Source organism: Struthio camelus, chromosome Z (assembly GCF_040807025.1).
Source record: "Struthio camelus isolate bStrCam1 chromosome Z, bStrCam1.hap1, whole genome shotgun sequence".
NCBI lineage: Eukaryota > Metazoa > Chordata > Aves > Struthioniformes > Struthionidae > Struthio > Struthio camelus.
Window position 1 is genome coordinate 38488990 of NC_090982.1, and position 25179 is coordinate 38514168.

Consider the following 25179-nt stretch of genomic DNA (forward strand, 5'->3'; position numbering starts at 1 on the left):
ATGTTGACCAAAACTGTTTTGAGATGGGATAGACCAGGGTCTGCTGCAGGCCAACAAAACGCATGCATCTCCAAGAGGGCAGATGCACCATTCAGTGCCTGTAACACTGCAGCATTTAGGAGGGAAAGACATAAATAATGTGTATTTGAAATGAACATTTTTTTAGGAAGGCACCCTGAAATAAGTACTAATTTAGCTCAAGGGGAAATGTGCCTTCTTCTTACTTAAAATCACAACTAATTTTACAAATGCAGTTAGCAAGAAAATGGTTTTTATGTCACCTGCTTTGTAGCATCGAGAAGATAGCGAGGATTTGGCAGTGAACTTGGCTGTTTCTAGACAGCAGAGCATATGCTGTGCTGTAGCCTGCCTGGCACTTCTGCTTCCTTGACGGTCTGTCTGGTTGTCTGCCTGCCATTACTCCCACCTTTCTTACACATGGGATTTTCCTTCTTGGGATGGAAGCACTGCAGGATGCCACAGTTTAGATCTGGCCGTTGACACCATTGAAATCATCTGCAAAATCTGCTCAGGAAAAGGAAGCGTTCAAAACTGGCTGAAAGAGAACTGTCATTGCCACGGCCCTGCCTGCCATACTTCATCTCCTGTGAATCACCCCTGACCACTGACCAAACCTAATCTCTCCTGAGTTATGAAAACCATATGAAGGGTAATGGCTACGTATAGACTTTATCCTCCGTTGAACACAATGGAGTCTCAACATTTTGCATTAATGATAAGAAGGGAGGGAAAAAAAGGAGCAGAAGAACAGAACACAGTATATAGCATGTACAAGCAAAATTTTCAAGTAATTATAAATGATCTGTCACTGGACTGGGGTCAGTAACGATTTATAAATGTGCAGCAGTAAAATCAGTTAGTAGGTATAAGTGGATTAAGAGAGCACAATCGTATTGGTATATTGCTAGGATTATTCGAAAAAACACATTTCAAGCAAAACAGAGAAAGTATCAAAGCAACACAAATATAAGAACTACACAGCTATTACTGTCTGATTCAATTTATGATTAAATGGTAAGAAGATGCCAAAGATGTTAATTCACCATTCTCTGAAAGAGGGTTTCAGCTGCCAACTGATAACAAGTGCAAAGGACTGTCTAAGGAGAAAGCTAAAACTTTGGGAGCAACTAGTTTAATAAAGCTGCCAGATTTATCTGCGATACTGGTGAAGGAAATGGTGAATTCTAATGATAAATAATCTTGTTATAAAAAGGAAAAAAGCACAGAAAGTGAGACAGGAGTGCAACATTGCTGCAGTGATACTACAACGAAAGTCCAAGATAACGCTGCCCCCTTCTAAAAAAACCTCTATTTGTCTGATTTCAGAAAACTCTTCAGTATGTACGTTATGTCATGGATTTTTTTGTCATGGATTTTAATGCTATTTAAGCATGTTCTCTCAACTATACACATATTTTGCTTATTAACATGAAAACACTTAACAGTCTTTCCTAAAACTGCAATTACAAGATACAGTGTATTATGGTTGCTTTCAGCACAGCTCTGAGCATTTTAGGAAAGGTTTTATTGTCATCTTTCTAGGCATTATCTGAATACAGTTAGAAACTGTGGGAGAAAATGCAGATAGAAAATTTGTGACCATCAAGAATGATCAGTTTTTGACATGCTGGTATTAAATTCCAAACTTAGAATATACATATGACTCAGTACACAGTTGCTCTGCAGCTTTTGAAGAAACTTGATTTAAAGAAGATATGCGTAATTTGTGACCGAGTGATAAGTCAACGCAGCTCATTATTTTCCTGTAGGATCTGAACAGGCACTTAAGTGGGATAACGCAGAGAAGACCCAGATATATTCATTTCCGTACCGGTGAGCTACTATTGACTTGATTTTAGGAATCAGCAGAGATGTCAGATTATTTTGCACTTAGCAGCTTTTCACATTCAGACTGCTAATTATCACGCTATAGATTAAATGCGGCAAAATAATAGGACTGCATTGCAAGGCGGAAAGGAACTTATTTTCTAGGCTTTGGGCTTCCAGATAGCCTTCTGAGGAAGCTCATTACGCTGCGTGATCGCAAGCTTTTTGGGGCGAGCACTGTGCCTCTGCAGGATAGCGTAGTACCTGGCATAACAGCATCCTTTGTCCAGCGCGGACCACTCCTCCTGCAAGTTAAAACTTAAATGAGGCCATTAACAGTTTCCTAGGTGATAAGATGATGTTCAGCTGTCCCCACTGAAGAAGCATACAGGTACCTGAAAGCAGGACCTAAAGATATTAGTTGGGTAGAGCTAAAGGCACAAGCAATTAGTAGAGCCTTTGGAAGCACTTGAGCCACAGCAGCGTGGGCTTCCTAATTTACCCTGCTTTGAGAAAGCACAGCCAAGCAAATACGCACACAGGTCTTATAATGTCCACATAGCCAGCAAACAAACCAGTCCTTCAGCCCGGTGTGGCCTCTGTCGTTCATCTGGGGCAGCTGGTGCAAGGGAGTCCCCAAGTCCCAAGCCCTGCTCTCTGCCAGTCACCTTCTGCTGTGGCAGCAGAGCTCCACTGGAGCAGGGCACCACAGCCTCCGTCCGGCTAAAACTGTCGCCTCTCTAGGGGAACACATAGAAGTGGGAACATAATCTTAAACTGTATTATGTTGCCTGAGAAACTCTGCAGTCCTCATAGCAATTCCTCTAGTCTGCCTGAACTTCATCCCATATCTGTGGTACGGGTCTAGGGCTGACAGAGAAGACGGGAGCCTGGAAAAGGGTGCTAAGGAGCTGCAGAGGTAGCCGAAGAAAGCCCTTTGCGACAGTGTGAGGGAGATTTCTGCTTCTGATCCACCGGTAATGCAGATTCCAAAGGGCAAAAGACGAATTCATGAGCATGAGACACATTGTAGATATCCTCATTTTAGCATATATGTATCCATATAATAAATAAATAAATAAATAAAAGCAAATCATAGCAAGTGAGGTGGTAGAAACCAAGTATTAGTAATAATAATAAGAATAATAAGATTCAGGCCAGAATATTGATGGGCGGAAAAGCCTCAAGGATGTTTAAAAAGAAAAGCTGAGATAAACAAGGTTCCTCCTGGTGCTGTACTGCTTTTCTTTCTTTTTAAGGTCTAAGATAAAATTATAACTGACAGAACAAGCAGATTATCCTTCAAATGAAGGACTAGCCCTGCCTCCTTTGAATGCAGAGGTGCCCCATTCAATTACTTGCTGTAATGGGTTCCTTGCAGGTGCGACTAATGCTTTGTTTAATGAGTACACAGTTGCACATCGTTCTGTCCACATCAGGTTGCTATTACAATTTCTCCTTGCCAGTGTGCACTCATCCATTAGGTAGGTTGGTTATAGATCTCCCTGAAGTGGTGGTTACAATTCGAGTTACTCAGTTCGTAAAGAAACACAGAAAGAGATCTAAACCTGCATATTATATAATAGCATTAAATGGGTAGGTTAGTCGGTGGCACATCCTGAGGCTTAATAGCCTTCACATAGTTTCAGTAGCCCATTTGCAGCCCAGTAGCAGAGCTATTAGCATAGGTCCTGGTCAAACGTCACCAAAAAGCAGGCTTTCTGGTCGAGCCAGTAAGGGTTTTGAAGTTAAAATATCATTGAATTAGCTGGTTCATAGTCCTACACTTTCACAGGAAAGATGCAAATTGTCAGGGATCTGAAGAGTTAAACTTGTTCAAAGCACCTTTTCTGTGCTTTCAGCGTTTCACTTGTTTCCAAGTTGACTTTGCTTAAGATTTGCTCTGTTAAAAGGATTTCCTGGCACTCACAGTTTAAGGCTTCTTCTTTTGAAAACAATAGGACTAATGAATCATTCTAAGATCTGCTTCTCTGTAACATATTTACAATTAAACTGAACTTCACTCTGTTGTTTAAACTGCCCCGTTTATTACCATACATGACTTAAATGGCATTTTGTACCAATGGCCGTATGTGTATGCTCTTACAATGAAAGGCTATTGTACGTTTGTGAGCGGCCAAAGTTACAGAGACTGTAGGAAATCACATTTTCTCAGTTTGCTGAGTCGAATCTCACGTCTACCATTTTCCCAATTCTTCCGTCCTATGCGTTCATAAACTCTCCAGTGATCCTATTCATGTAACTGCAATACCTCGTGAGTAATACTCTGTGACAAGTGATAGAAATTCAGGAATTTATCTTCAATTAGAGTAAATTATTCCAATATAGTCTGAGGCACACACAGATTAGCATAACTGGTCCTTCATCTTTCAAAAATACTGAGGAACTGGTAACTCAACAAGTTATTGAAGGCATCGAAACTAAAATGTGACACGTGGAATTCAAGTGTACATGGATTTAAAATAAATAATAAATACATGAAGACTGAAACACCATATTGTATGTCAGCATCTGTTTTTGCTATTGCTTGACAAATCATTAGCTCCACAACTGTTCTGTGTAAATTATGGAAAACACATAGAAAAGTACTTGAAACGAGCAGGTTCAAAGGAGGCATCTGACCAGCAAAAAAACTCGTTGAGTCATAGGGATGAAGAGTTCGGTACGTTTGACTTGATGACTAGACACAAGGCCACATTTTCTGCTACTGCAACTAGCTACAGCTCCCTACTTAATTGCCATCGTGCCTACTTAACACTTTTTGATCTGTAAAATTCAAGTGCTAAAAATTACAATTAAGCAATAGATGCATCAAGACTAAGATTAAGCAGCATATTAAAACACCACCACCACTTGGGGACTTTCTTTTGCCATGCTTATTCGCTCCAGATTTTCTGGCTTCATTTTTAAGGGCAGAACGTGGGGCTATGTCTTCGCCCGTGCTTCACAACGTATGCTTGATATGTAGGTATCCTATATTAGAGGAGCAATTGGTTTCCATTATGGACTATCTCATGGAATGCAGCAGGCACACAACTGTGCCAAGCCCAAGTGCATGATTTTCCTATACCACCCATACTCGTTTCACTGATTAGTCACTTCCTTAGCTACAAAAATACATGGCAAGTTCCTTCAGGCTCAGACATCTGTACACAAACTATTCGAGCAAAGATATTTCCCTTCACTCACAGCTCAGTTGCTGTGATGGACGTTTTAAACCTACCTTAAATAAGCAAAATGGTACCAGGCTAACAAATGAAATTACGAGTGCCCTACCCTTGTATCCAAACGTGCCTCACATTCCTCTGTACAGTATCTTGTGCTGTTGCTGCCAATAGTCACTGCACAATCTAAGTGGAAATACCAGCAATGCTCTTTTTGCCTATACTTCATCTTTTTCCCCTCAAAAATTTGAGATCAAACTATCCTTGCCCTTCCCCTGCAGGCACGTTATCTCATCTTCTTCTCGACAGCTTTTAAAGACAGATCTTTATGTGGGAAAAGACCACTTGGTGCCCCATTCTGCTGTTGGCAGTGTTAAAGCAACTTGATGGGGTTAACATCAGCAATAAAACAGTGCTAGAAAAGGATCGGCTCTTTTTTTCCTATAGAGCCCCTCCAGAACTACGTGACCTCAGATTCACTTAACGCACTCTGGAATGCTTAAAAGACAACGTTACCTTTGAGGTGCATGTATACTATTTGGAATTCCGGTGCCGAAGGTGTGAGGAAGATGTGCATGCAGAAGAGGTCAAAGCTACTACAGAAGCTGGAATCACTTACTGCATTTGCTAAAGTATCTGCCAGCTTTATGGGATACTGGATGCGAAGATCTGAAGGTACGAATCTGTGAAGCATTGATATAGTTACACCATCCAGGAATCTGTGCAATGGTATGAAATACGCACACGAACTCCACACACTCTTTTCAAAAGAGGGATTACAGATATACAGACATCAGTATTGCAACTCTTCTCTCCAATGAATATCTTAAGTGTGTAATAGTAATAAGATAACCAAACATGCTAATGCTGTGAAAGCCAATAACGTGCTTAAGATCTTCATAGGCTGGATCCCACATGAATCAGCAGGTAGAGCATTTATTCTCTTAACAGTCACAAATCTTTACAAAACAAAACAAAAAAAATCTGCAGCTCAAAATGACACGAGATGTATTTTATGCTTCCTTTTCTTGCATTACTAAAAGAGGAACTGTAATGTACTTTCCAGAAAGAAAATAGGGAATATACAAACATCTAATCAGTACTTATTCATTTAATTGTTGTAAATATGAAAACCCAATGTCATTATTCCTGACCTGCTATGTAGGAGGTATTGTATATAGACAGTATTACTCAGGCATATGCAATATAAAGGTTATAACTTTAAGCAATAAATAAGTAAAATTAGACAATCAATTTCTGTTAAGCAAATACCTTCGTTTAGTCGAGAGAGAACTTGACCCATTTCCCACCGCAGCAGTTACAGGTAGTTACAAGTATCTCTAGTTTCCATTCTTCTGCACCTTCCTTGTATTCCTAAGCATAAAGGATCAGGGACTGCCAAGGAACTGGTGAACACCCAAGTTCCAAAGCTGTCTTTTAAAGGCTCACAATTTCACACAAAAACCAAACTTGAACGAGAATCCTATTTGAGTGTTAGGAGTAATTAGCTGACAATACTGTCGTTTCTTTCAAGTGAGGCTATAATTTCGGTTCTGCCTCAGCAACTCTTCAGTGGATTCTGCCTCACTGAGTGCAGCAGTAGCCTCGCAGCCTGTCTGAAACCATCTTCAGCAGAACATTAACATTCAAAAGGTGTACCAAGAAGAAGAAAAAAAAAAAAAAAAACCCACACGCACACACAGAGGGTATTCCCGTACCTTTGCAAAAATCAAAGCTATAAACCGACTAGCATTTCTCTCTTCCTCTCTATTAACTGTTGTCAGAAATCTGTCTTGCTAATGCCAATTAACACTCCTTTTTTCAGTCAATCTGAATATTGATTACAAGTTGTGACCTTCAGCCAAATACCTTAATGCCTTTGGAAAAAAGCAGTGGGTCATATGGATGCCTATGGTATACTTTCTTTAGAAATAAACTGACCTTGCAATGGGAGAGGATATACTCACCAGCATTCACTGCTGGGTTCTGGACTTACAGCTGCATTTTTTTGCCCTGGGAGTTGTATTTGTTTCCAGGTACTAAAGCTACCCTTAATACAGTGGCTTTTTATGTTGAGGGAAAATAACTCACTGAAGCAAAAAGGCTCCTGCTTTCCTTTCCCATAAGGAAAATGAAGTTGGTTTTAAAATATCACTCAGATAGACTGATTAAAAAGTACACTTCCCCCCCGCCCCCAAATTTCTACTTAACAGCAAGCAAAGACATACACATACACCAAACCATTTTAGGGCGAGAGAATGTCATATGTTTTGATCTCTCCCTGCGAAACTGAGTTTCTAGGCACACTATGTTGTCGTTACACCCCCCCACACACACACACAAAAAAGCGTATAGGATATTCTTCACTTCTCATTCTTCAGGCTTCTGATACGGACAATAGATTTGAAGGTCAAATCCCGCCAACGATCCTCTTTTCTCTGCTCCTTGCAGATTTTCCTGTAAGTTTAGAGCTACTCCTCTCAAAGGGAGGAAGGATGGCCACGGGAAGCAGCCTTTATTTTAAAATGGTAAGCCTGCCAAACCTATTGTGGAGTGTGGAGGCACGGTTTTGTGTATGTAATAGGACAAAATATGCTTTCAGAGATGATGCACAGCCGCCTCCCGAACTACCACAATGCAGACACACTCATTCTGTAGACACCCACATGGACCCCCAGAGACACCCATGCAGCCTGGTAGGACTGGCTTCAACCTATTCAGTCTGGCTTTTCAGGCTTTATACAGTTATAAAGAAAGAGGAAAGGACTGCCTCTCTCTGTCACATGAGCACCTCCACACAGGCCTCCCTACGCCCCCCCGTCCCTTGCAGAGGAAGCAGGTATCAGGGACGGCCCAGAGACCTAGGCCTGGCACACACACCAGTTCTGCACCACTGCGACCATTTCAGTTGCCAGCATGCTTCTCTGCAGAGTAGTTATACAAATACACGCACACCTCAGGATAAACCACAAGGTACTCTGCTTAAGAATGTGTTATGCTCACAACTGGGTATTCCTCTGCAAAAATGAATTTCAGAGAGGTTCCTCATTTTTCAGTCCCTTGTTCTCCTTGGCACCCATGGGCATAAGTCAGAGTCCAGTGCTCTGCTCTGTGTCCTCCCTGAGGATCTCAGTCATCCAGATTAGCTTCAGAAAGGGTCGTCTTAGGCCCTTTCAACCACTTTCCTCAGTCCCATCAGAATCTCACTTCTCTGACTTTAAAGATCCAATGTGTAATTTATCTTTTTAATTCTTCCACTTTCTTTAGTTTTTCCACTTTCTCATCTCAAAATCCTTCAGATAAACTAGATTTGGTCCACCCCGTTGTTATAGTAAACAACCTCTAAAAGGATAACGATCAAGGTTTCCCTCCCAGTCTGGAAGGATCATGATAAGACTTGACAGAAGGGGCTGGATCACATTCCCAGTAGATTTCATGACAGAGGGATTTCGTAACATCAGGCAGAAGTTTTACATTTTGCCTTTAAGCTCTCACATATCATCATACAAAGTCTTACAGTCTTCTGAGCACATCACTACAGCACCACTGCTGTGAGATCCAGACAAGCTGATGTGCCTTATAAGGGGGAACCTCTGTGTCAGGAAGAAACTCTTCATCACGTAGCTCCTTTTAAATGATTCTCATTGTGATACAAGTCTTCATCTTCTACTTCAGTCTACGCAGTACCAAGAAGCTAAGGGAGTCTGCAAGAAAAGAAGGCATGATTCGTTTCTTACAGGAAGATAGATCATAAGAGCAGGAATCCATAAACCGTGAGGGCACTACCACAGAAGGGAAGATCTGCTCCTATCACTCTTTATGCATTTTATATTAAATAGCCATTTGATTAAAAATATATATATACCAGAAACAGTTCTGGGAGCATAAAAGCTGGATGCTGCTGCCTCACTACATGAGTTGGGCCCCAGAGAAGGCTTATGCAGTGCTTTTCCAAGGATCTGGTCCGAGCAAGGTACAAGCAGGAGCCAGGAATTAAGAGGACTAGCCCAGATCTATGCCATACAGGCCCACAAGCAGGTCAGAGAGGGAAGCCAGGCAGAGAGCCTAGTAAGTTCAGGCAGATGTTAGGCAGGGAATATCAGGGGTCTGACTATGCTGTAGGTCAATCTGCTAGAGCTTGCAGTGAGTGCATCACATCCCAGCTCCCAATCCCAGGGACTGCAAACTCTTACAATCGTCTTTGATTTAAAAATAGGATGCTAAACATATGCCTAAATGGAAATAACACTGATTTCTGAAGTAAATACCAGAAACGCTGGTATTTCAGCTAATTTTCTACAGCACTAGTAATTAGATTCATTTGCATCTCCAATTATTTAATAGGAAAGTTCCTTTAGTGCTCTCCAAAGAAAGTTTTGCTCAGCCAATATCATTAAAATATTTTCCATAGCTTTGATTTACTTTGCTCTAAAGTTGTGCTTTACTCTTGATAACTTTTTGAAAAAGGACACTTGAAGATAATTATGTTTAATATTTACATGGGCTTCAGTTCCAAAATCTATATCCATTTTGAAAAGTGTAAATAAAGGCAGCCTTTCAGGAATCAGCCAGATTTTGATTAAAAGCCATATATGCAAAGCCGAGACATTCTCTGCCACTCAAAGACGTTTCTGCCAACTTTTTAACGTGCTTCTGGTTTTGTCTACTCACAGATCTGTGACTTACCTTCTGGGAGGAATGGGGGGGGTCTTCCAGTGCTGCTTCCCCCTGTTGCACAAGCAGCGGGTGGGTGCCCCTTACACAGAAGCAGTCTCCCACTTGCAGGTCCTCTTCCTTCTGCCCAGCAGTGCTCTCTCAGGAGGAGTCCAGGAGGCCCGTGCTGCCATCATACTTATAAGGAGGAGAAAGAACGATGACAACAAGCTTCCCTTTTCCTCCAGAAGCTGCTGCCCCAGAGCTTTTACTGAGCTCTTCTAACTCTCCTAGCTGATGCCACAGCCTGCCTTTCTATGTCAGACCAGGAGAGACAATGCAAGGGAGAAAGCTCACAGCTGTTTTGGCAGCATTCACACAGCCCAAATAACCTTCCTCTTCTCCCCCTGGGAAATGGAGGTAGGCCAGATGGATGTGGTCCACAGGCCACCAGTTAAGTGGCCTGAGTCCTTCTTCTCTGCCGTAGCGTTAATTACCATTGGCATCTGGAGGCATCCTCCCCTACCACATGTGTTTGGCTGGTCATTTGAGCAGCTCCTGGCAGGTGCATCACAAATGCTATACACACCTTGCTTGCAGACACAGATCAGCAGTCTCTTGGAGATCATGGAGATTCCCATTCCTGCTCCTTCTTCCCAGACCCTGCAGTACTACTACTCACACATATCACAAAAGGTATTTGAAAAAATAAATTCACTTGATACATTCATGCCTCTTCTCAGCCAACTGTCCCATCCTCTCAAGGAAATCCCACTGCTTTTCTTGTTTTGCACATGCATGGAGAAGTTTTCTTTGGCAGGCAAGTGAAGGTGCCTGAATATCCTCCTTAATATAGGTAATTCCACAATAATAATATCATACAGATATTTTCAAAATAGTAGGCAAGCAGCAGGCAAACAAAAGGACTCCTAATTCCTTAGCAAAACTATCTAGAGAGCACAGACTGCTCCCCGACAGTAACCTCCAAAGTAGGCCTTCATGCAGCATGACCTTCTCAGACTCTGCCTGGCTTATCTGTTTAACATGCTTCTACGCTGGAGTTTCATCTGTGTAATCCAAGTATTAGCCAGCTTTTTCCATGACAGTTGCTTGAGCAGCCCCATACATGTTCAGGTTGGCACATTAAACCTATTTTTGCGGGACTGAAAAAAAAAATGCAAATAATGAAAAGCCAGATCATTTTGAAATGGTGCCTCAGCCTTCTTGGCAGCAAACATCTGCAGTTGCCAGGGCAAAGTGGGAATGATAAAACGTTCACTTCTAAAGTAAAAGTCATATTTTAACTGAGATTACTCTGGTGACTCTGTAGCTTCCCTGCTTCCTGTCCTAACCTAGGTGGTTATCGGATGTCAGCATCTACTTTTACCATCTTTAACACCAGCCAGCACACAGAGATCAAACTGGGGAGGCTGGGATCTCAACTTGGCCAGAAAAAAACGAGAGGTTTAGTTTTGCATTCAGTGTAAATACCATTCCTACTCTGACTGTCAATGTCTATGTTTGTTTAAATGATCCTCAGCTGCAGAGAGTTCTGAAATCTGGCTGAGAACAAGGTGGAAATAGCACTTTTCTGTGGGGGGGGAAGGGGTTGTATCCAGAGAAAGTGAAGGGAAAACAGGAACAGTGATAAATTGTGGGTGACAGCACCCCATCTGGAGGCATCTAAAGCATCAACATGATATAGATAGCTGTAAATCAAGCTCTCCCATTCCTATTTGTCTGGTTTCGTTTTATGCAACTATGCCCCACGGGGCCAATTTCAGACCCTTCCCTAAGCATTTCTGTGATGGCTTTGCCACAAAAGCTGACAAAAGCCTTCCTGCTTCAAACTGCTCTGAAGTGCAAATCGAGTCGCTCTCCTCAGACTGACGCTGAAGACTGCCAGACCCGGGGTGCAACCACAATGGAAGTCAACATAATACTTAAAATGCCACACACCACCATCATCTTAAACCAGAGGTGGCATTCAAGTACTAAGTCATTGTACGCTGGTATGTCAGAACCTGTGTTTGCAAATGATATTGTGCTAACATGGATTTATTTTTGCCTTGATTTGTATTCTTTAGTTTGCACTGCAGTGATTAAAAATAGAGGGGAAGGAGTGAAATCCCCAACACTTACACCGTTCTTCAGAAAAGCCAAGATTTCAAGTGAATTTACTTTCTTTGCATTTTTCTCCAGGTTTCTGTTTTATCTTATTGTATCCTGGACGTGACACCTGCCATAACGTGTCAGCACTTCTGCTGCCAAAACAGAAATGATTGTAAAAATAAAAATTTTCTACTTCCCTCCCTACATTTGATTTACACAGGCAGCTGTGCAAAAGCCTGATGGTGAGTTAGCAGTGACTGATGCTGCCTGCATATAAGAATACTGGATACCTTGTGTCAGGTAGCGTTAGAAAAAACAATAGTTTGAAATTATAGCTTGCATAGACATAGCGGAGTAAGAGTACGAATAGTTCCATCTTTAATCCATAGGTTTATTAGCCGTTAAATGAGCAACGTGCAATTTTACCACTATAATTCTGAAAATTAAAAGACTGAATTAGGATATATAGTCTTCCAAAAGACATTACTGCATTATATAGAAACTGTGATTTGGGCTAACGTATTTGAGCTATGTCAGTCAAGGAACATTTTATGTCTATTAAAAAGAAAAAAGAGTAACATCACTCTGATGTTACAGATTTTATCATTTAAGAAATTATAACCTCTATCCAGCGTTCCCATTCCCACATTAGCTAGCCTGCCTTAAAAGTCAGCTCAGAACAACATAAAGAGCTTTAAAGTAATGAAAATAAAAATATGTGAGACAGCTTGAAGAGCAGAACCCCAGCTTTTTTTTTTTTTTTACTGTTTGACTTTGTCACGATTTTCAGGAACTGGGCATAACCGAGAGCTACTGCTGAGGAACAAGACAGGATTGTTTCAGCAGAGAGGCCGAGCGATACAAACGCTGACCTTGCGAGCAATTGAGAGTGGCTTTTCCTCTTTCAAGAATCCGGCCTCCTTTACAAAAGCTGCTCCTTTCTACAGCGATGTCACCTTGCAAGCGCATGTCATCAAGGAAGAGGTAGCTCTCTTTGATAAAGCCGTACAGTTACATTTCTGCACAACATGCTACACAATTGCAGGTGAGGAAGCCGGTAGCGCCCAAATGATTCTTATCCACTGTTTCGGTTACATTTGCACCTTCACAGGAAGGAGAGTCATCTTGCCGGCTAATCCAGAAATGCCAAAAGCAACAGTGCTTTTTCAGTAAAAAGCAGAGCACTTCTGTAATCAGCATTTTACACTTCTGACAGTACAACAGGTCACACTGACACAGCTGAAATAAGAGCTTCTTCCCCCCCCCCACAACTGATTAACTAGAGTGCTGCCACTGATATACTGTACACAAATGTTACACATTTATATCAGAAAATAACAGAATATAACAGCAAGCAATTTAAGTAATTGTTACTAATGGTTGTTTAAAATAAGAGAATACTATTTGCACAAAAGGCTGCAAACAATACATTTTGAATGTGAGCATAATGAATTTCATGTGACAAATGATTAGTTACGCAATTCTTTTTTCCAACTAGCATAACAACTAGTATATCATGATTACACCTCCTACAGCCCTGTCACATGGAATTTATAATTCTTTGAAAATAAAATTAGTCTCCTTAATTAAAGCTAAAAGCATGGGAGCCCACCCAGAGAGAGAGAGAGAGAGAGACACACACACACAGAGACAAAAGAGCTATTTAACACTGCTGTTAATTTACAATCAGGATAAATTCGCATTTTCCATGATTTGGGGCAGTTGATTAGGTTCTGTTTTAAAAGTTGGTACCAAATGTAATAGCTTTCTTTTTAAAAAGCCCTTAATGCATTAATTAAAATTAGTCTGAAGGATTCTGCACAAAAGGTACGATGTTCTTGAGCTGGGACAAACAAAGGAAAAGTATGCCATGTCCTCAGAAGTACATTGAAAAAGATAATTCACAAGCAAGGAAGCTTCCTTATGCCTTACTGCATTTTATATACCAATGCATTTGTCATTTACTAATAGAAATACACATAAAAATTTATAGCCTTCAACTTGAATTATATTACCACCACTAATATATCAATGAAAACAACATACATTTCTCCTTGGAAAAGTAATTGCTTGCATAGCCTTCACTTTCTGTTATAGGCTGGTATTTCAGTAACCTGCAATGAACCTGCTTTGGGATAGGCAGCAGCGAAAGCAAGGTAACCCTTCGCTTTTCTGCTCGCTCCCACAGTCTCATCAAGGTTGCCCATAGCACTTGCTGCTTTCTTCCACTGCAGCCACCAAGCGGGAGGAACTGATGACCTTTTCTCCTAGAGAAAGTCTGTAGCCAGCCTTTTATCTCCCTACTTCTTGCTTTAAGAGAGCTGCTTCACACTGCAGCAAAGCCCGTACATGAACTACTGCCAAAAAGGGGCAACCCCCCCCCCCCGCCCACCGCTCTCTTCCAGCTCTGAGCGTTCCCACCACTTCTTTGCATCAGACACAGCTGTTGTGCAACTATAGCATAAATCAGGTATGGAAAACTAATTTGGAGAAAGGAAAAAAATATAAAAGGAAAAAAAAAGCTCTCATTAGATCAGTTAGCATCTCAGGAGAGCTGGGTGCAGCAGGAAACCTGAAGGGAGAGGAGCAGCATCATGCCTTTCAGCAGCAGCTCATTACTAGATTGGCTTAGCTGCAACGTGAAACTGCATCCTAAGCCTTCCCGCAAAGCTAAGGAGAAGAATAGCCATACAAGCACCTCCTCCTCAGAGACAGAGGAAGAAAGATTAAAACAGATGAGGAGGAGCCGCGGGTGTGCCAGTGGGCTCTGGTTACTTTGAGGAGCAGATACGCATTGTAATAGATTGGAGTGTAATGGATCAAGGTTGAAAAGGAGCTAGTCACAGATGGACTGGGGTGATTTTAGTGGCTTTGCAGGTGAGCTGCATGCATGAAGGGAGGTGAAAAGAAGCTTTAGGAGGAGATAGGGAGGAAAAGTTGCAGGAAAGAGAGCTAAAGAGGGAGAGTTAATTGCAAAACAACAATTCCAGTGGGATGCGCATGAAAGCAAGAGGAGAGCTGAACAGCTGAAACAAAGCAGTAGGAATCTTCTGCCCATTAGGGTACCTGGGAAGAAGCTATAGGAAAATACCAGCTAACAAGAGGTGAGCATACACACGCTCACATGAATATATGGTATGGTATTCAGACTATAATCATGCTGTAAGCTGAAGACATTTCTGGAAAAGGAGCGGAAATATCATAGCAAACTACAAGGCTCCTGGCCATCTACAGTCACACTTCTCTACGCTCCCTGTCAGCAGCAGCAGTCACAGCCCTGCAGCTACGAAGTCCCCGGGTCTCAGTGGAGCTCTGCCTTCACTTCTGCTATCATGCAAGAGAACAAGGAGACAGCAGCTCACCTTTTCCTAGAGGCCCCATTTGCCGTAGTGTCTCACTCTATGGTTGCAAGTAGGAAACTAAGGAGGAAAACCCCATGTCAGGCTTTGGGGAGGTAGCTTCTCTATCACACACCTGCAGAGCAGAAAACAGTTTTTGTGGCGGTTTTAAACTTAATGTGATATACCAAAAGCCTCAGAAGGTTATTTTCTCCTTTTAAAGAAAAATTAAAAGGAATAAAAGCCCCTCCTTCCATGCTTTACCTTTCTTAATTTACTTTGATAGAAAAGTGGAAGCTATTTGATACATCTGACATGCCAGAGATTAAAAACAGAACAAACGGAACAGGATAAAATAGGACAACAACCCTTGTTCTGGGAGATCTCATTACGCATCATAAAGCTGCAAAAAAAGCCCACAATATTTTTTAAATCCTGTTCAACACGCTAAAATTGTTCTGATCCGTCTCAACCACTACTTGATACAGTATTTTAAAAGACAACTTCTGACGTTTTACCCTTCAGCCTTGTTAAAGGCAGACTGCAGCCTAGCTAAGAGCAGGAACAGGGGAGGTATCGCAGCGCGTTCTAGCTGCGGCCGACTGCAACGAGCACTGAAAACGCTATCAAAAGAGCATTTCATTGCTTTCTGTCACAGAGCCTTCATGAGCACAGGCATTTGTCAATAAAGCTTTTTGATGACACAAGAGCTTCATAGCCCTTAGGGCTTTCCAGATGATAAAGCCACACTTAACCTAAATTTCATTTAAACTTTAGATATAAAATAATACTAAAACAATTGTAAAACTTGTGAAAGAAGCTGACTTAACAAAACCGGAGACTGTAACTTCATCTCTCCGGCTCTGCAGCGGTGTGACAGTCTGTCTCCTATGCTGCCTATCAATATGCCTTTACTCTGGGGTCTTCTGGGACATCTGATGAAAATGAAAAGAATTAGTATTTATTCACTCGCTCCTCAACCTCCAGCTCGATCCAACTGCCAACAAACAGAGCAAGACAAGTGACACATTTCACAAAATCCTTATACGATTTCAAACGAAGACCTCCATTTTATTATTCAAGATACTTATTGGGCTACATACCGCATAACCAGTAGCATGAATCTCTCAGAAGGTAATATAATAGTCAGCTAGTTTATTTCACAAATGTAGTCTTTTTTTCTACCCACAGAAATTACTTAAAATGTTTCCTTTTGAAGGGCTGAGCAAGAACAACGTGCAATTTAGCTGTGCTTAGTCACGTATCATTGCCTCTTGTCCCAAACCCCAAGCACGCAAAGAGGTAGAGTTTCTGCCCTCCTCTGAGCCGTCTACACACAGCGTGATCATCCCTCCGTGGGGCTGTGCAATTACTCATTCAAAACAAATCTATTAATCTTACTTTCCATTTTCTCCCCATGTCTAGTCATTCCTAAAAATCTGCACGCATACAACTCCCTGTCTCAACCTTCCTCTTCTGCCCCCCCTAGCATCAAAGTGCTGTGTGCCACAGTTCCCATCAGAAGGCATTTATTAACCTGCTTTCCTCTGCAGGATTTCACCACTTGCAATTGCATCTTCGTCTAGTCAACAGAGGCACTTTATCACCCTTTTGGTCTATGTCTTTTGCAGAGAACTGCTGCAAAATAGCTATGCTCAAGGGAGGGTTTTGTTTTTTTTTTTTCTTTCCCCTCTCTGTCTCAAGTTGTCCTATCTTGATTGAGTGCAGCCATCCTGTAAAACAATCAATCTGCTGTTTTCCCATGGGCCCTGCATTCGCATACAGAAGGCAAGGAGGGTGCCTTTGCAGTACCGACACTGCAGGGCACCTTGCAGGGATACGTGAGCTTCCTCGGGGCAAGTGCTGAAGGAGACAGTGCAGCTACACTGCCAGCACTTTGTGTGAACTCATGTTCTTTGGCTCTTAGCAAGGCAATGCCCTTATGCCACAAAGTACAACCTCTAATATCCTTGCTTTGCCATGGCTGCAATAACTGTAAATATTAGAAACTGTTGCAAAATCATCCAAGGCTCTTGCTTGTCCTTCTGCGCTGCTTGCCAAAGCGCCTATCGTTTCAGTGAATTCTATAAGCTAACTACACACATAAATACTTTCCCCTTGCTTTACATTTAACATCTTCAAGTTTTACCCAATCCTTTATCACCATATTAAGACAATCTCTGCCCGTTTTTCAGTTCCATCAGAAAAGCCTGCTATGCAGGTTTCTTCATAGACTTCAGTAGACTTCTACTATTTCATTTTTCTGCATTTGATCTTAGCAAAATGCCACCGAGAGAGGGGGGCCTCTCCTGTGAGGGGGAAAGGAGACTTTGTTTTGACAGGCCATTCACAATGAGAAACTCAAACTGTGTTATGAGTATATCTCAAATGTCCCTGGAACAGAAATTTAATTTACTTTTACTTTATGAGAATTTTATTTCCTGAAGAGAATTTTGATTCTGCAGATAGTGCATTTTCCACTGAAAGGCACTTCCTCGAAAATTCTCCACAAGCTTTCATATTTTTTTCATTAAAAATATACCAAAACTATTCCTTCGTCAAAACATTAAAATAGGGATGCCTAACCTATTGTCCTATTCACACCCTCTTCCCATAATTATAAAAAAAAACCTTGAAACGGGTGTCTTTTCAGTCCCATTATTTGAAGCTGATGTGAGCTTATCCCAAGGCAAAACCAATTACACCAAAATTATTCTTGCAGATGTTTGTCTAACATTCAAAGGATGCTTCCCCTCCTCAACCTCCTTCATTTGCTGAGCAGTAGGGTGCCTTTGGATCCCACTTACCTGCTTCTCTCTGCGTTTTGATGGCTAGAATCTTCATTTTTCTTTTAGCGGAAGCTGAAATTCTCACATTGGCACATGCCAATAGGAACTGGGCTTTAAATAAGACATCAAGTAGTCATAAATAAACTGCAGGAGCTGGCAGTGTTATCCTTCGGAGTTAGCTTGCTGAGAGAGAGAAGTAGGAACGTTTCTGAGTAGTCAGAGACCCTCAAGGTATGTTCTGACTCGCACGGAGGGACTCCCTGACCGCTGCTCCTCATTTTGAGAGCTTCTCTTTGCACCTTCATCTAATTTGGCAGTCCTGGGGCTCAGCCAGTTTTCAGAAGAGCAAATCATAAATCGCTGTTACTACCACCCTCAATCACCAGGAAACACAGGCATCAGGTTGAGAAACTATGTTACAGTGCTTCTTCAGATACAAGTTTATTTCGAAGTCCTTTGAACACCACATCAGATATCCTTTATGGTAACATTTGCAAGCTTCACACATTTCCTTAAAGAGTAGCAGTACTTACCCTATCCTTACTACTAACCCTGAACCACTGAACCTGTGCCTGACTTGCTTTAAGGTGCAGTTGCAGTGCTCTCATTAAAACCATTATATTTTTCTGCTAAGATTTCCAGTCATTAAAACATTCTGTGAACACGTTCTGTATTTCCCACTGCCCTTATATGAAAGGTAACAAGATAATTTTGGACTTGTATGATTTTTGAATCATCACTTCCAGAAGAGTAAACAACTGGAAACAAAATTAGAAAAGGTTCACTCTGTGGGAAGAACAGAAGAAATCAATGTAAAGAAAACGCAATGTATATTAAGAGACCCAAACAGGCTGAAGGAAAGTAGGTGTGGATAGAGAGAGGTATTAGAAAAGACGTGAAGTTTTTGAAGGTTTATATGGAAGAAGAATAAAGGAATAAAATGAAAATGGCTGCAAGTCAGAAAGAATGAAGAGAGCATGCACAGTATTTTCATTCAAATCTATTTTTGCATAAAACAGAATACTGAAAATGCAAAGCTAATAATTATGCAACCCACATTCAGCTACCGCATGTTACATACAGTGAAGGCTGACATTTTCTCAAATATTATATTCTTGTTTAATATTCCACCAACATCTTATTCAATGAACGTGGAATTGTTCTCTACCTTCTTTTGAAAAGGTAAACTCTTCAGGTGCAAATCATTTTACACAGTGAAATTCTACCTAAAATGTTGTAATACTTTTTCCTAGAAGTCTACCTGTCAGAGCAAGAAACACAGCGCCAGCTTTTAAAGAAAATGACATCATTTCTTGGGATTTAGGGACAAAGAAAACAATAAAGACTGTTAAGGCAGCACAAGACAAAGAGGTTAACTGGACGCAGATCCTGCAGGACGTGCATCAACTTAGAGCAGGTACCTGATAAAGCTGCTCTTTCTTGTGAGCACGTTGAATTTCATAAGTTCCACTGAGATCAAAATGTAGCAGGAGAAGATAGTAAACCAGATATGGGCTTGAAGACGTGATAGAGACAATGACAGGACTAACTACGTAGGCATCATCTCCTCTGCAGACATCTGCTGAATCAGGGGACTTTCAATACAAGACAACACACAGAAAATTACTGAAGAGATAAAAACCAATCACAAAGTCAAAGAAAAATACAAGCCCAAACAAAGCAAGGAAGCAGCTTGTGTTCTCCTAAGAAGCAATAAAAGACAGAAAATTATATAGCAAGGAAGAAAAGAAAGGAAGCAAATCCAGGCAAAGCAGAGACTAGGGCTGAAGAAAAGAGGAACCAGGCAGGCAGAGGCTCAAGAGGGACTGCAACGCAGAACGGTCTGCGGAAGAAGAACTAAGAAACAACCTAAAGTTATCTTCTATTTTCAGTTCTATATTATATGCCCTTACCAAAGGCACGTGTAAGGACTAAGGTCTTTTACTGACGTAATAGGTTTGGTGAAGAATAAAACCGAGTATCAGCTCTAGGAATAATTGAGCATGATAACGCTAGTAGCATTTCTTTTCCAGTTCGCATCTGAGAGACAGTAAGAACATAAACAAAAATAAAATATGCTGATAAAATATAAAAATAAGAGAGACAGAGCACAAAGACATTGAAAAATAGAGAAGAGACAAGACATCCCCAGGAAGAAATAGGTAAGCTTGAAGACTCAAGTAACTGAAATGGGATTCATTTTAGAAGTAGAGATCTAGGTCATGCACCCAGGGACTAATGAAAACTTCTATTTGAAGCTGAGGACTCACCAACAAGAGAAAGGAAAGACCTGGATGCCTCTACCTGATCACATAGGATGAGTACAAGTGGCCAGTGTGCCAGAACCGAGAAAAAAAAGTGTCGTCACAACTCTAGTATATTAAGGATATCAGTATTTCCACTTAAATTAGCACTTAAATTAGGTTCTGAGTGTCCTTTACAGGACTATCCATCTCCAGAGAGCATAGATGTGCCTCAGATTCCCATGACCAAGCCGTGATGGCTGTTGGCTATGGGGAAACTCAGCATCAAAAGCTCGTTCCACTCGTTACTCGAATAATAAAATTAACTCAATAAAAGTTTACAGCTACCTGCAAGGGGAGGAAAAAAGAAAAGAAACAAACTCAGAAAAACGTGTGCAATAAATCTTGTCAGTCGCTACACTGATTCCTCATTACTTGCTACTTCTTCAGAAAGTCTGTGGAGCTTTATGGTTCTAACTTAATACGGAAACACGTGCAGAGCGTCTGCATTTAAGTAAGGATGGTAATATTTGATTGACAGATATTTGCCTGGAAAATGTTGTTTGACATAGCCCATATCGAATGTTGTATTCCATAAACATTAAATGTGGTCATTAGAGATTACTCCGTTTCCCTGGTATCGAAACAGAAACTTTCGGTATAAATAATTTTATATATATATATATAAACATGAATACAAATTTATATACGGGGGCTTCACAGCTTTTAAGTGCTGTACTTATTTTTGTGAAATGCACACTGTGACTGTTAAAAACATTTAGATGTGAAGCTGAGACTTCACAAGTAGGTCAATTACCTTGTCTTTGTCAACTTCTTGCACTGATTCATCTTATCATCTAAAAATGACTTCAGCTATATTGTAAATATGTTCTGAAAGCCATCCTCTCTTGCTCCCACAGTGTATCCCAGGTGTTTTCCCTGTAAAATAAACCAGTCTGTTTTTTCATTTTTGCCTACAAAATCAGCTGGAATGCAGACTGAGATTTTGCCATGCTGAAATGTAATGTCTGAATTTACTATCTTAAAAGCAAGCTAATATAAAATTGAAGATGAGAGGCAGATTTGTGCATTCCAATTTATACTTATTGCAAGTGAATGCTATTTCAAAAATTCTGAAGAGCGCAAATATGTTAAAAAGAGATATTTTGGGATTGCATAGTTGCTGCTTTCATTTTAAAATGCTGTAAAAATCATTTCTTCATAGTTTCCTATTTTAAAATATCTGAATAATATTACTCCCACATTTGGTGTTTCTTATTCAAGGGAATCTGAAGCCACCAATACTGAATTTCTTACGACAAACTGAAGAAACATCCAAATGGAATAGGATTTTACGTCTTTGTGAAATTGTTCCTGGGCTAAAAGATAGCGTGCAAAACGGGGTATATCCAATTTTATTAGTACAGGTATATAAACAACAGTAGAGTGGATTACTTAACTCATGATGGCACAAAATTCTGTCAGAACAGAACATTTGTAGCAAAATTCAGCTGTCTTGATATATTTTGCTTACATTTATTTTAAAAGATTTCTCTAAAGTGTGTTTTTCCCCCAAACTTTTCCTCTGGGTTCCCCCCCAAGAATTTTCCTCGCTGTCCTCCCAGCAGCTCTTTTCTTCTGCATGGGACCAAGAAACACAGCAAGATTTCCAAAAAAGCATCTATGTGGCACGTGATTAAATTCTTTGTGAGTGATAGGGTGTTCCCTCTGGAAAAATCAGCTCTCAAGTACACGATCCCTGGCATTTTCCCCTTAAGGATAACGTTAGAAATAGGGTTTTCCTCACAACCACTTTGGGATCACGCAACCTCCGAGCATTTGTCCTGAATGGACAAGAGTCACATATTTCCTTGCCAGCTGTGCTTGGATCCAGGTGTTTCCTCTTGCTCAATGACTGTATTGTGACTGTTTGTTAATCATAACTTATATTTCCACAGCAGTGACAGGATGGGAGTAAATATCACAGCACCTGAAACAGTCGTTTTTGTATTGTTTCCCAAGAATCCCAGTCAACATGGAAGGAAGTGGAAGTTTTTAATCCAAGTTCTCATTCCTGAGCAGGAATAGGCATGGGGTTAACAGGAACAGAAAGTAATCTGATATTTATTTTATTTTAACAGCGAAATAATTAGCTAGGTCAATGACTAAGCTCTAAATAACATTACCAGACCAATGTAGTCAAGAGAAATGAATGGGCCATCTCTAAACTAAATGCCTGCTATCTGTCTAAATGTCTTTGCAAACAGTCTCCACACTGAGACGCATTGCTCTTTGGAAAATACTAAATATATTTGCCTTTTCCAACATGTATTTTTATAAATACTGAAGGAAAAGAAAACGTTATCAGCTTTCTAGTTTGAAATCTGAAGAAATAAGTTTTCTGCCATATAAGATTTAGAGAGCATTTTTGCAAATTTTTACATATGGTTTGACTTGTAGGAAAAGCCCTGTTGACACTGAGTTGTGAGGCTGGTTTCATCATAGCAGATTCCATTTGTGGGTCAATGTTGGAAAATAGAAGAGATACTGATAAATATGGCTAGAGGAAACAATGGGCATGAATCTTCTCTACTATAGCCTCTCTTAAAGGAGTTTCCAGTAAATGAGCATTATTTCCAGTATTTTCTCCAGAAGCCTAACACAACTGGAGAAATACTCAGTTGCTGTAAATTAGTTCCACTTCCCTGTTTTTACATGGATTTAAACTATCTAAAGACCTACAGGGCTGTACTTCAGCAGTAAATCTTAAATAGAGAAAGTTATTAAAAACAGCTGTTTTAAATCACTTTCATTAAAAATACCATTTTGATCCAGTATGTCTCAACTTCTTCAGAAGCATATACTAAAAAAGCCAACAACAAGAAAAAAGAAAAAAACATTTTCAAGGCTTTAAAAAGATCTGAACATTTCAATTAAAGGCTGCAGTAAAAGATTCCCTCAGGGAAGGAGGGATAAAGGATTGGAAGATTTCCTGTATGTGGGAAGTTGCATGATGTTGGGGGAAATGACTTTCCCGATTTTTTTTTTTTTTTAATTAGAGTTTTCTGGTTTATTTAGTTTTAAAGCAAAGCTGGCTAAATTTAAAAACCAATTTTACTGTAAGACCTCCATGAGCTGATTGAAGTTATCTGCCCAAATACCTTCAGTATTTTCATGTCTCTAAAAAAAGTTAAAGAAAAAGTGAATGGATACCTGAGCTATCTTCAGCATTCTTCAAGTGGGAAACAACTTTGGAAAGACATCAAAAACATACAGAAATTACTGCATTACTAACGTTAAAAGCAGCTAGGTGTACTTTCTTAGTACCATTTCTGAGCTCTTCTATTCAAATTCATGACTGACCAGGAGATCTCAGATTTTGAGGAATCTGTCTTACAACCCCCAAATTTTATCCACTCTGCTTCGAAATGCATGTGTGGAAGTTCTGATTTCTGCTTAATAGAAAGAATTAAACAATTCATACAGTGCAGCTGCACTATATTTATAAATGCAAGTTTATGTTAACTACTTACATCAGGTAATACCTGCACCAGTTTGAAAATTAAGACTGAGCCTTGGCTAAGTTTCCAAATCTTTCGACATTCAGAGGTTTTAAGAGGAAATACTCACATTCAGAAGGTCGTTATGTGCACTCAGTCATAACTCTCCCTGTTCCAAGCCACTAAGGGGTTAAGCAGCTGTGGACTGGAAGGTAACACGGTTAACACAAAGTCATACTAGACCTATCATGCCTAGCTGGTAAAGGCGGCTACATGTCCGAATCACTAATTTTCAAGTTCAGTTTAAAATGTAACATTGTGTAAAATGCAGATAAATTGTTCTATACGCAGGCATTCTGCGTGCGGGCAAACACAAACTTTTTTATGTATTTCACATGTCAAGCTTAAAAAAAAAAATCAATATGATTCAGAGCTTGAGGGAGGTGAGGGGGTGAAGGGAGCAGACAGCTTGTGTTCCCCAAGTGTCTCAAACCAGTCACCACAATGGGAGGTGACGCTATTTTTCCCAGGCCTGTAAACACAATTCGGAAGTACATTCAGATGCATCTTGAAACTCCTCACATGAACATGAAGATTATTACCTTAGACCGCCCTGCAAAATTGTTTTAACTTTGCTCCAGAGTAGACAATCAAATAAAACGTATCCTGGATCATTTTAACAGAGACAACGCATAAATAGCATCCTCTTACGTAATATAAACTTGCTGTTGTTGTTCTTGTTGAAGCAGTAAAAGTAGCAGCAGTTTCCTTATAATCTAATACCTCATCTAAACAAGAGCAGAAGACAAAACAAGTTTTGCAAACATCAGGATCTGATCTTAACCTGTAAGGACACAAAAAATAAAGGTGTGTTTTCAAAAAATATGAGAGTACCAATAGCTGAATCAGCCCTGAGAATTTTCCTGTGGGTTCCCCCCTCCTGCCATTTTTTCCTGTTTTGCTTTTTATTCAGGCATTTCTTTTTATTCACGCACGCATGGTTAGACTGATATTGTTGCACTTGTACAAACACTTATCAAGGTATTCACTTCTAAGTGCTGTGCCTAAGAGCCAGTCTTTAGTCATTGGGGATATTTAGCATCACAGTTGCAACATTTAAGGCAAGGTTACCATTTGTCACGGTGTCAGAGGACCTTCCTCCTTAACCTGGGTTGCTGAAAGCCATTTTTTGCTCACAGGGCTGGACCCGGCGGTCCCAGCTGTCAGCCAGTGCCATCATGTGGAGACACGAACCGTTACCCTCCGCACGCCTGAAATGCATTGAGGAACACGTGTCCAAAGGCCCAGTACTTTGGCTTTGCAGGTGCAGAGATCCTCAGGAACGGATCTTTTCGGCTGCCAGATCTCCCAGACTTTCCTTTATCGCTAGCCAAGACGCGAGGATCAAGTAGTACGTTCACTTAAGAACTCGTGCTTGAGGTAATGAAATCAATTAGCAAAAAAACAACTGTTCACATTAAGGGGATTGATAATAAAGATCTTCCTTAGCT

General features: G+C 40.5%; 1 protein-coding gene across 2 annotated transcripts in view; it reads right to left on the reverse strand.

Moving 5' to 3' along the window:
- Positions 1 to 25179, reverse strand: part of LOC104150269 (cortexin-3) — a 43588-nt gene that overhangs the window by 1448 nt on the left and 16961 nt on the right. Inside the window, exon 2 of one of the 2 annotated variants that reach the window (XM_009684413.2) lies at positions 15161 to 15272. In XM_009684413.2, coding sequence (XP_009682708.1) covers positions 15161 to 15179 — 19 coding nt within the window. In that variant the 5' untranslated portion in view covers positions 15180 to 15272. Of the gene's footprint in view, positions 1 to 6305; positions 7904 to 15160; positions 15273 to 25179 lie in introns of those variants that run through there. The other variant, XM_009684412.2, reaches the window with a different exon arrangement.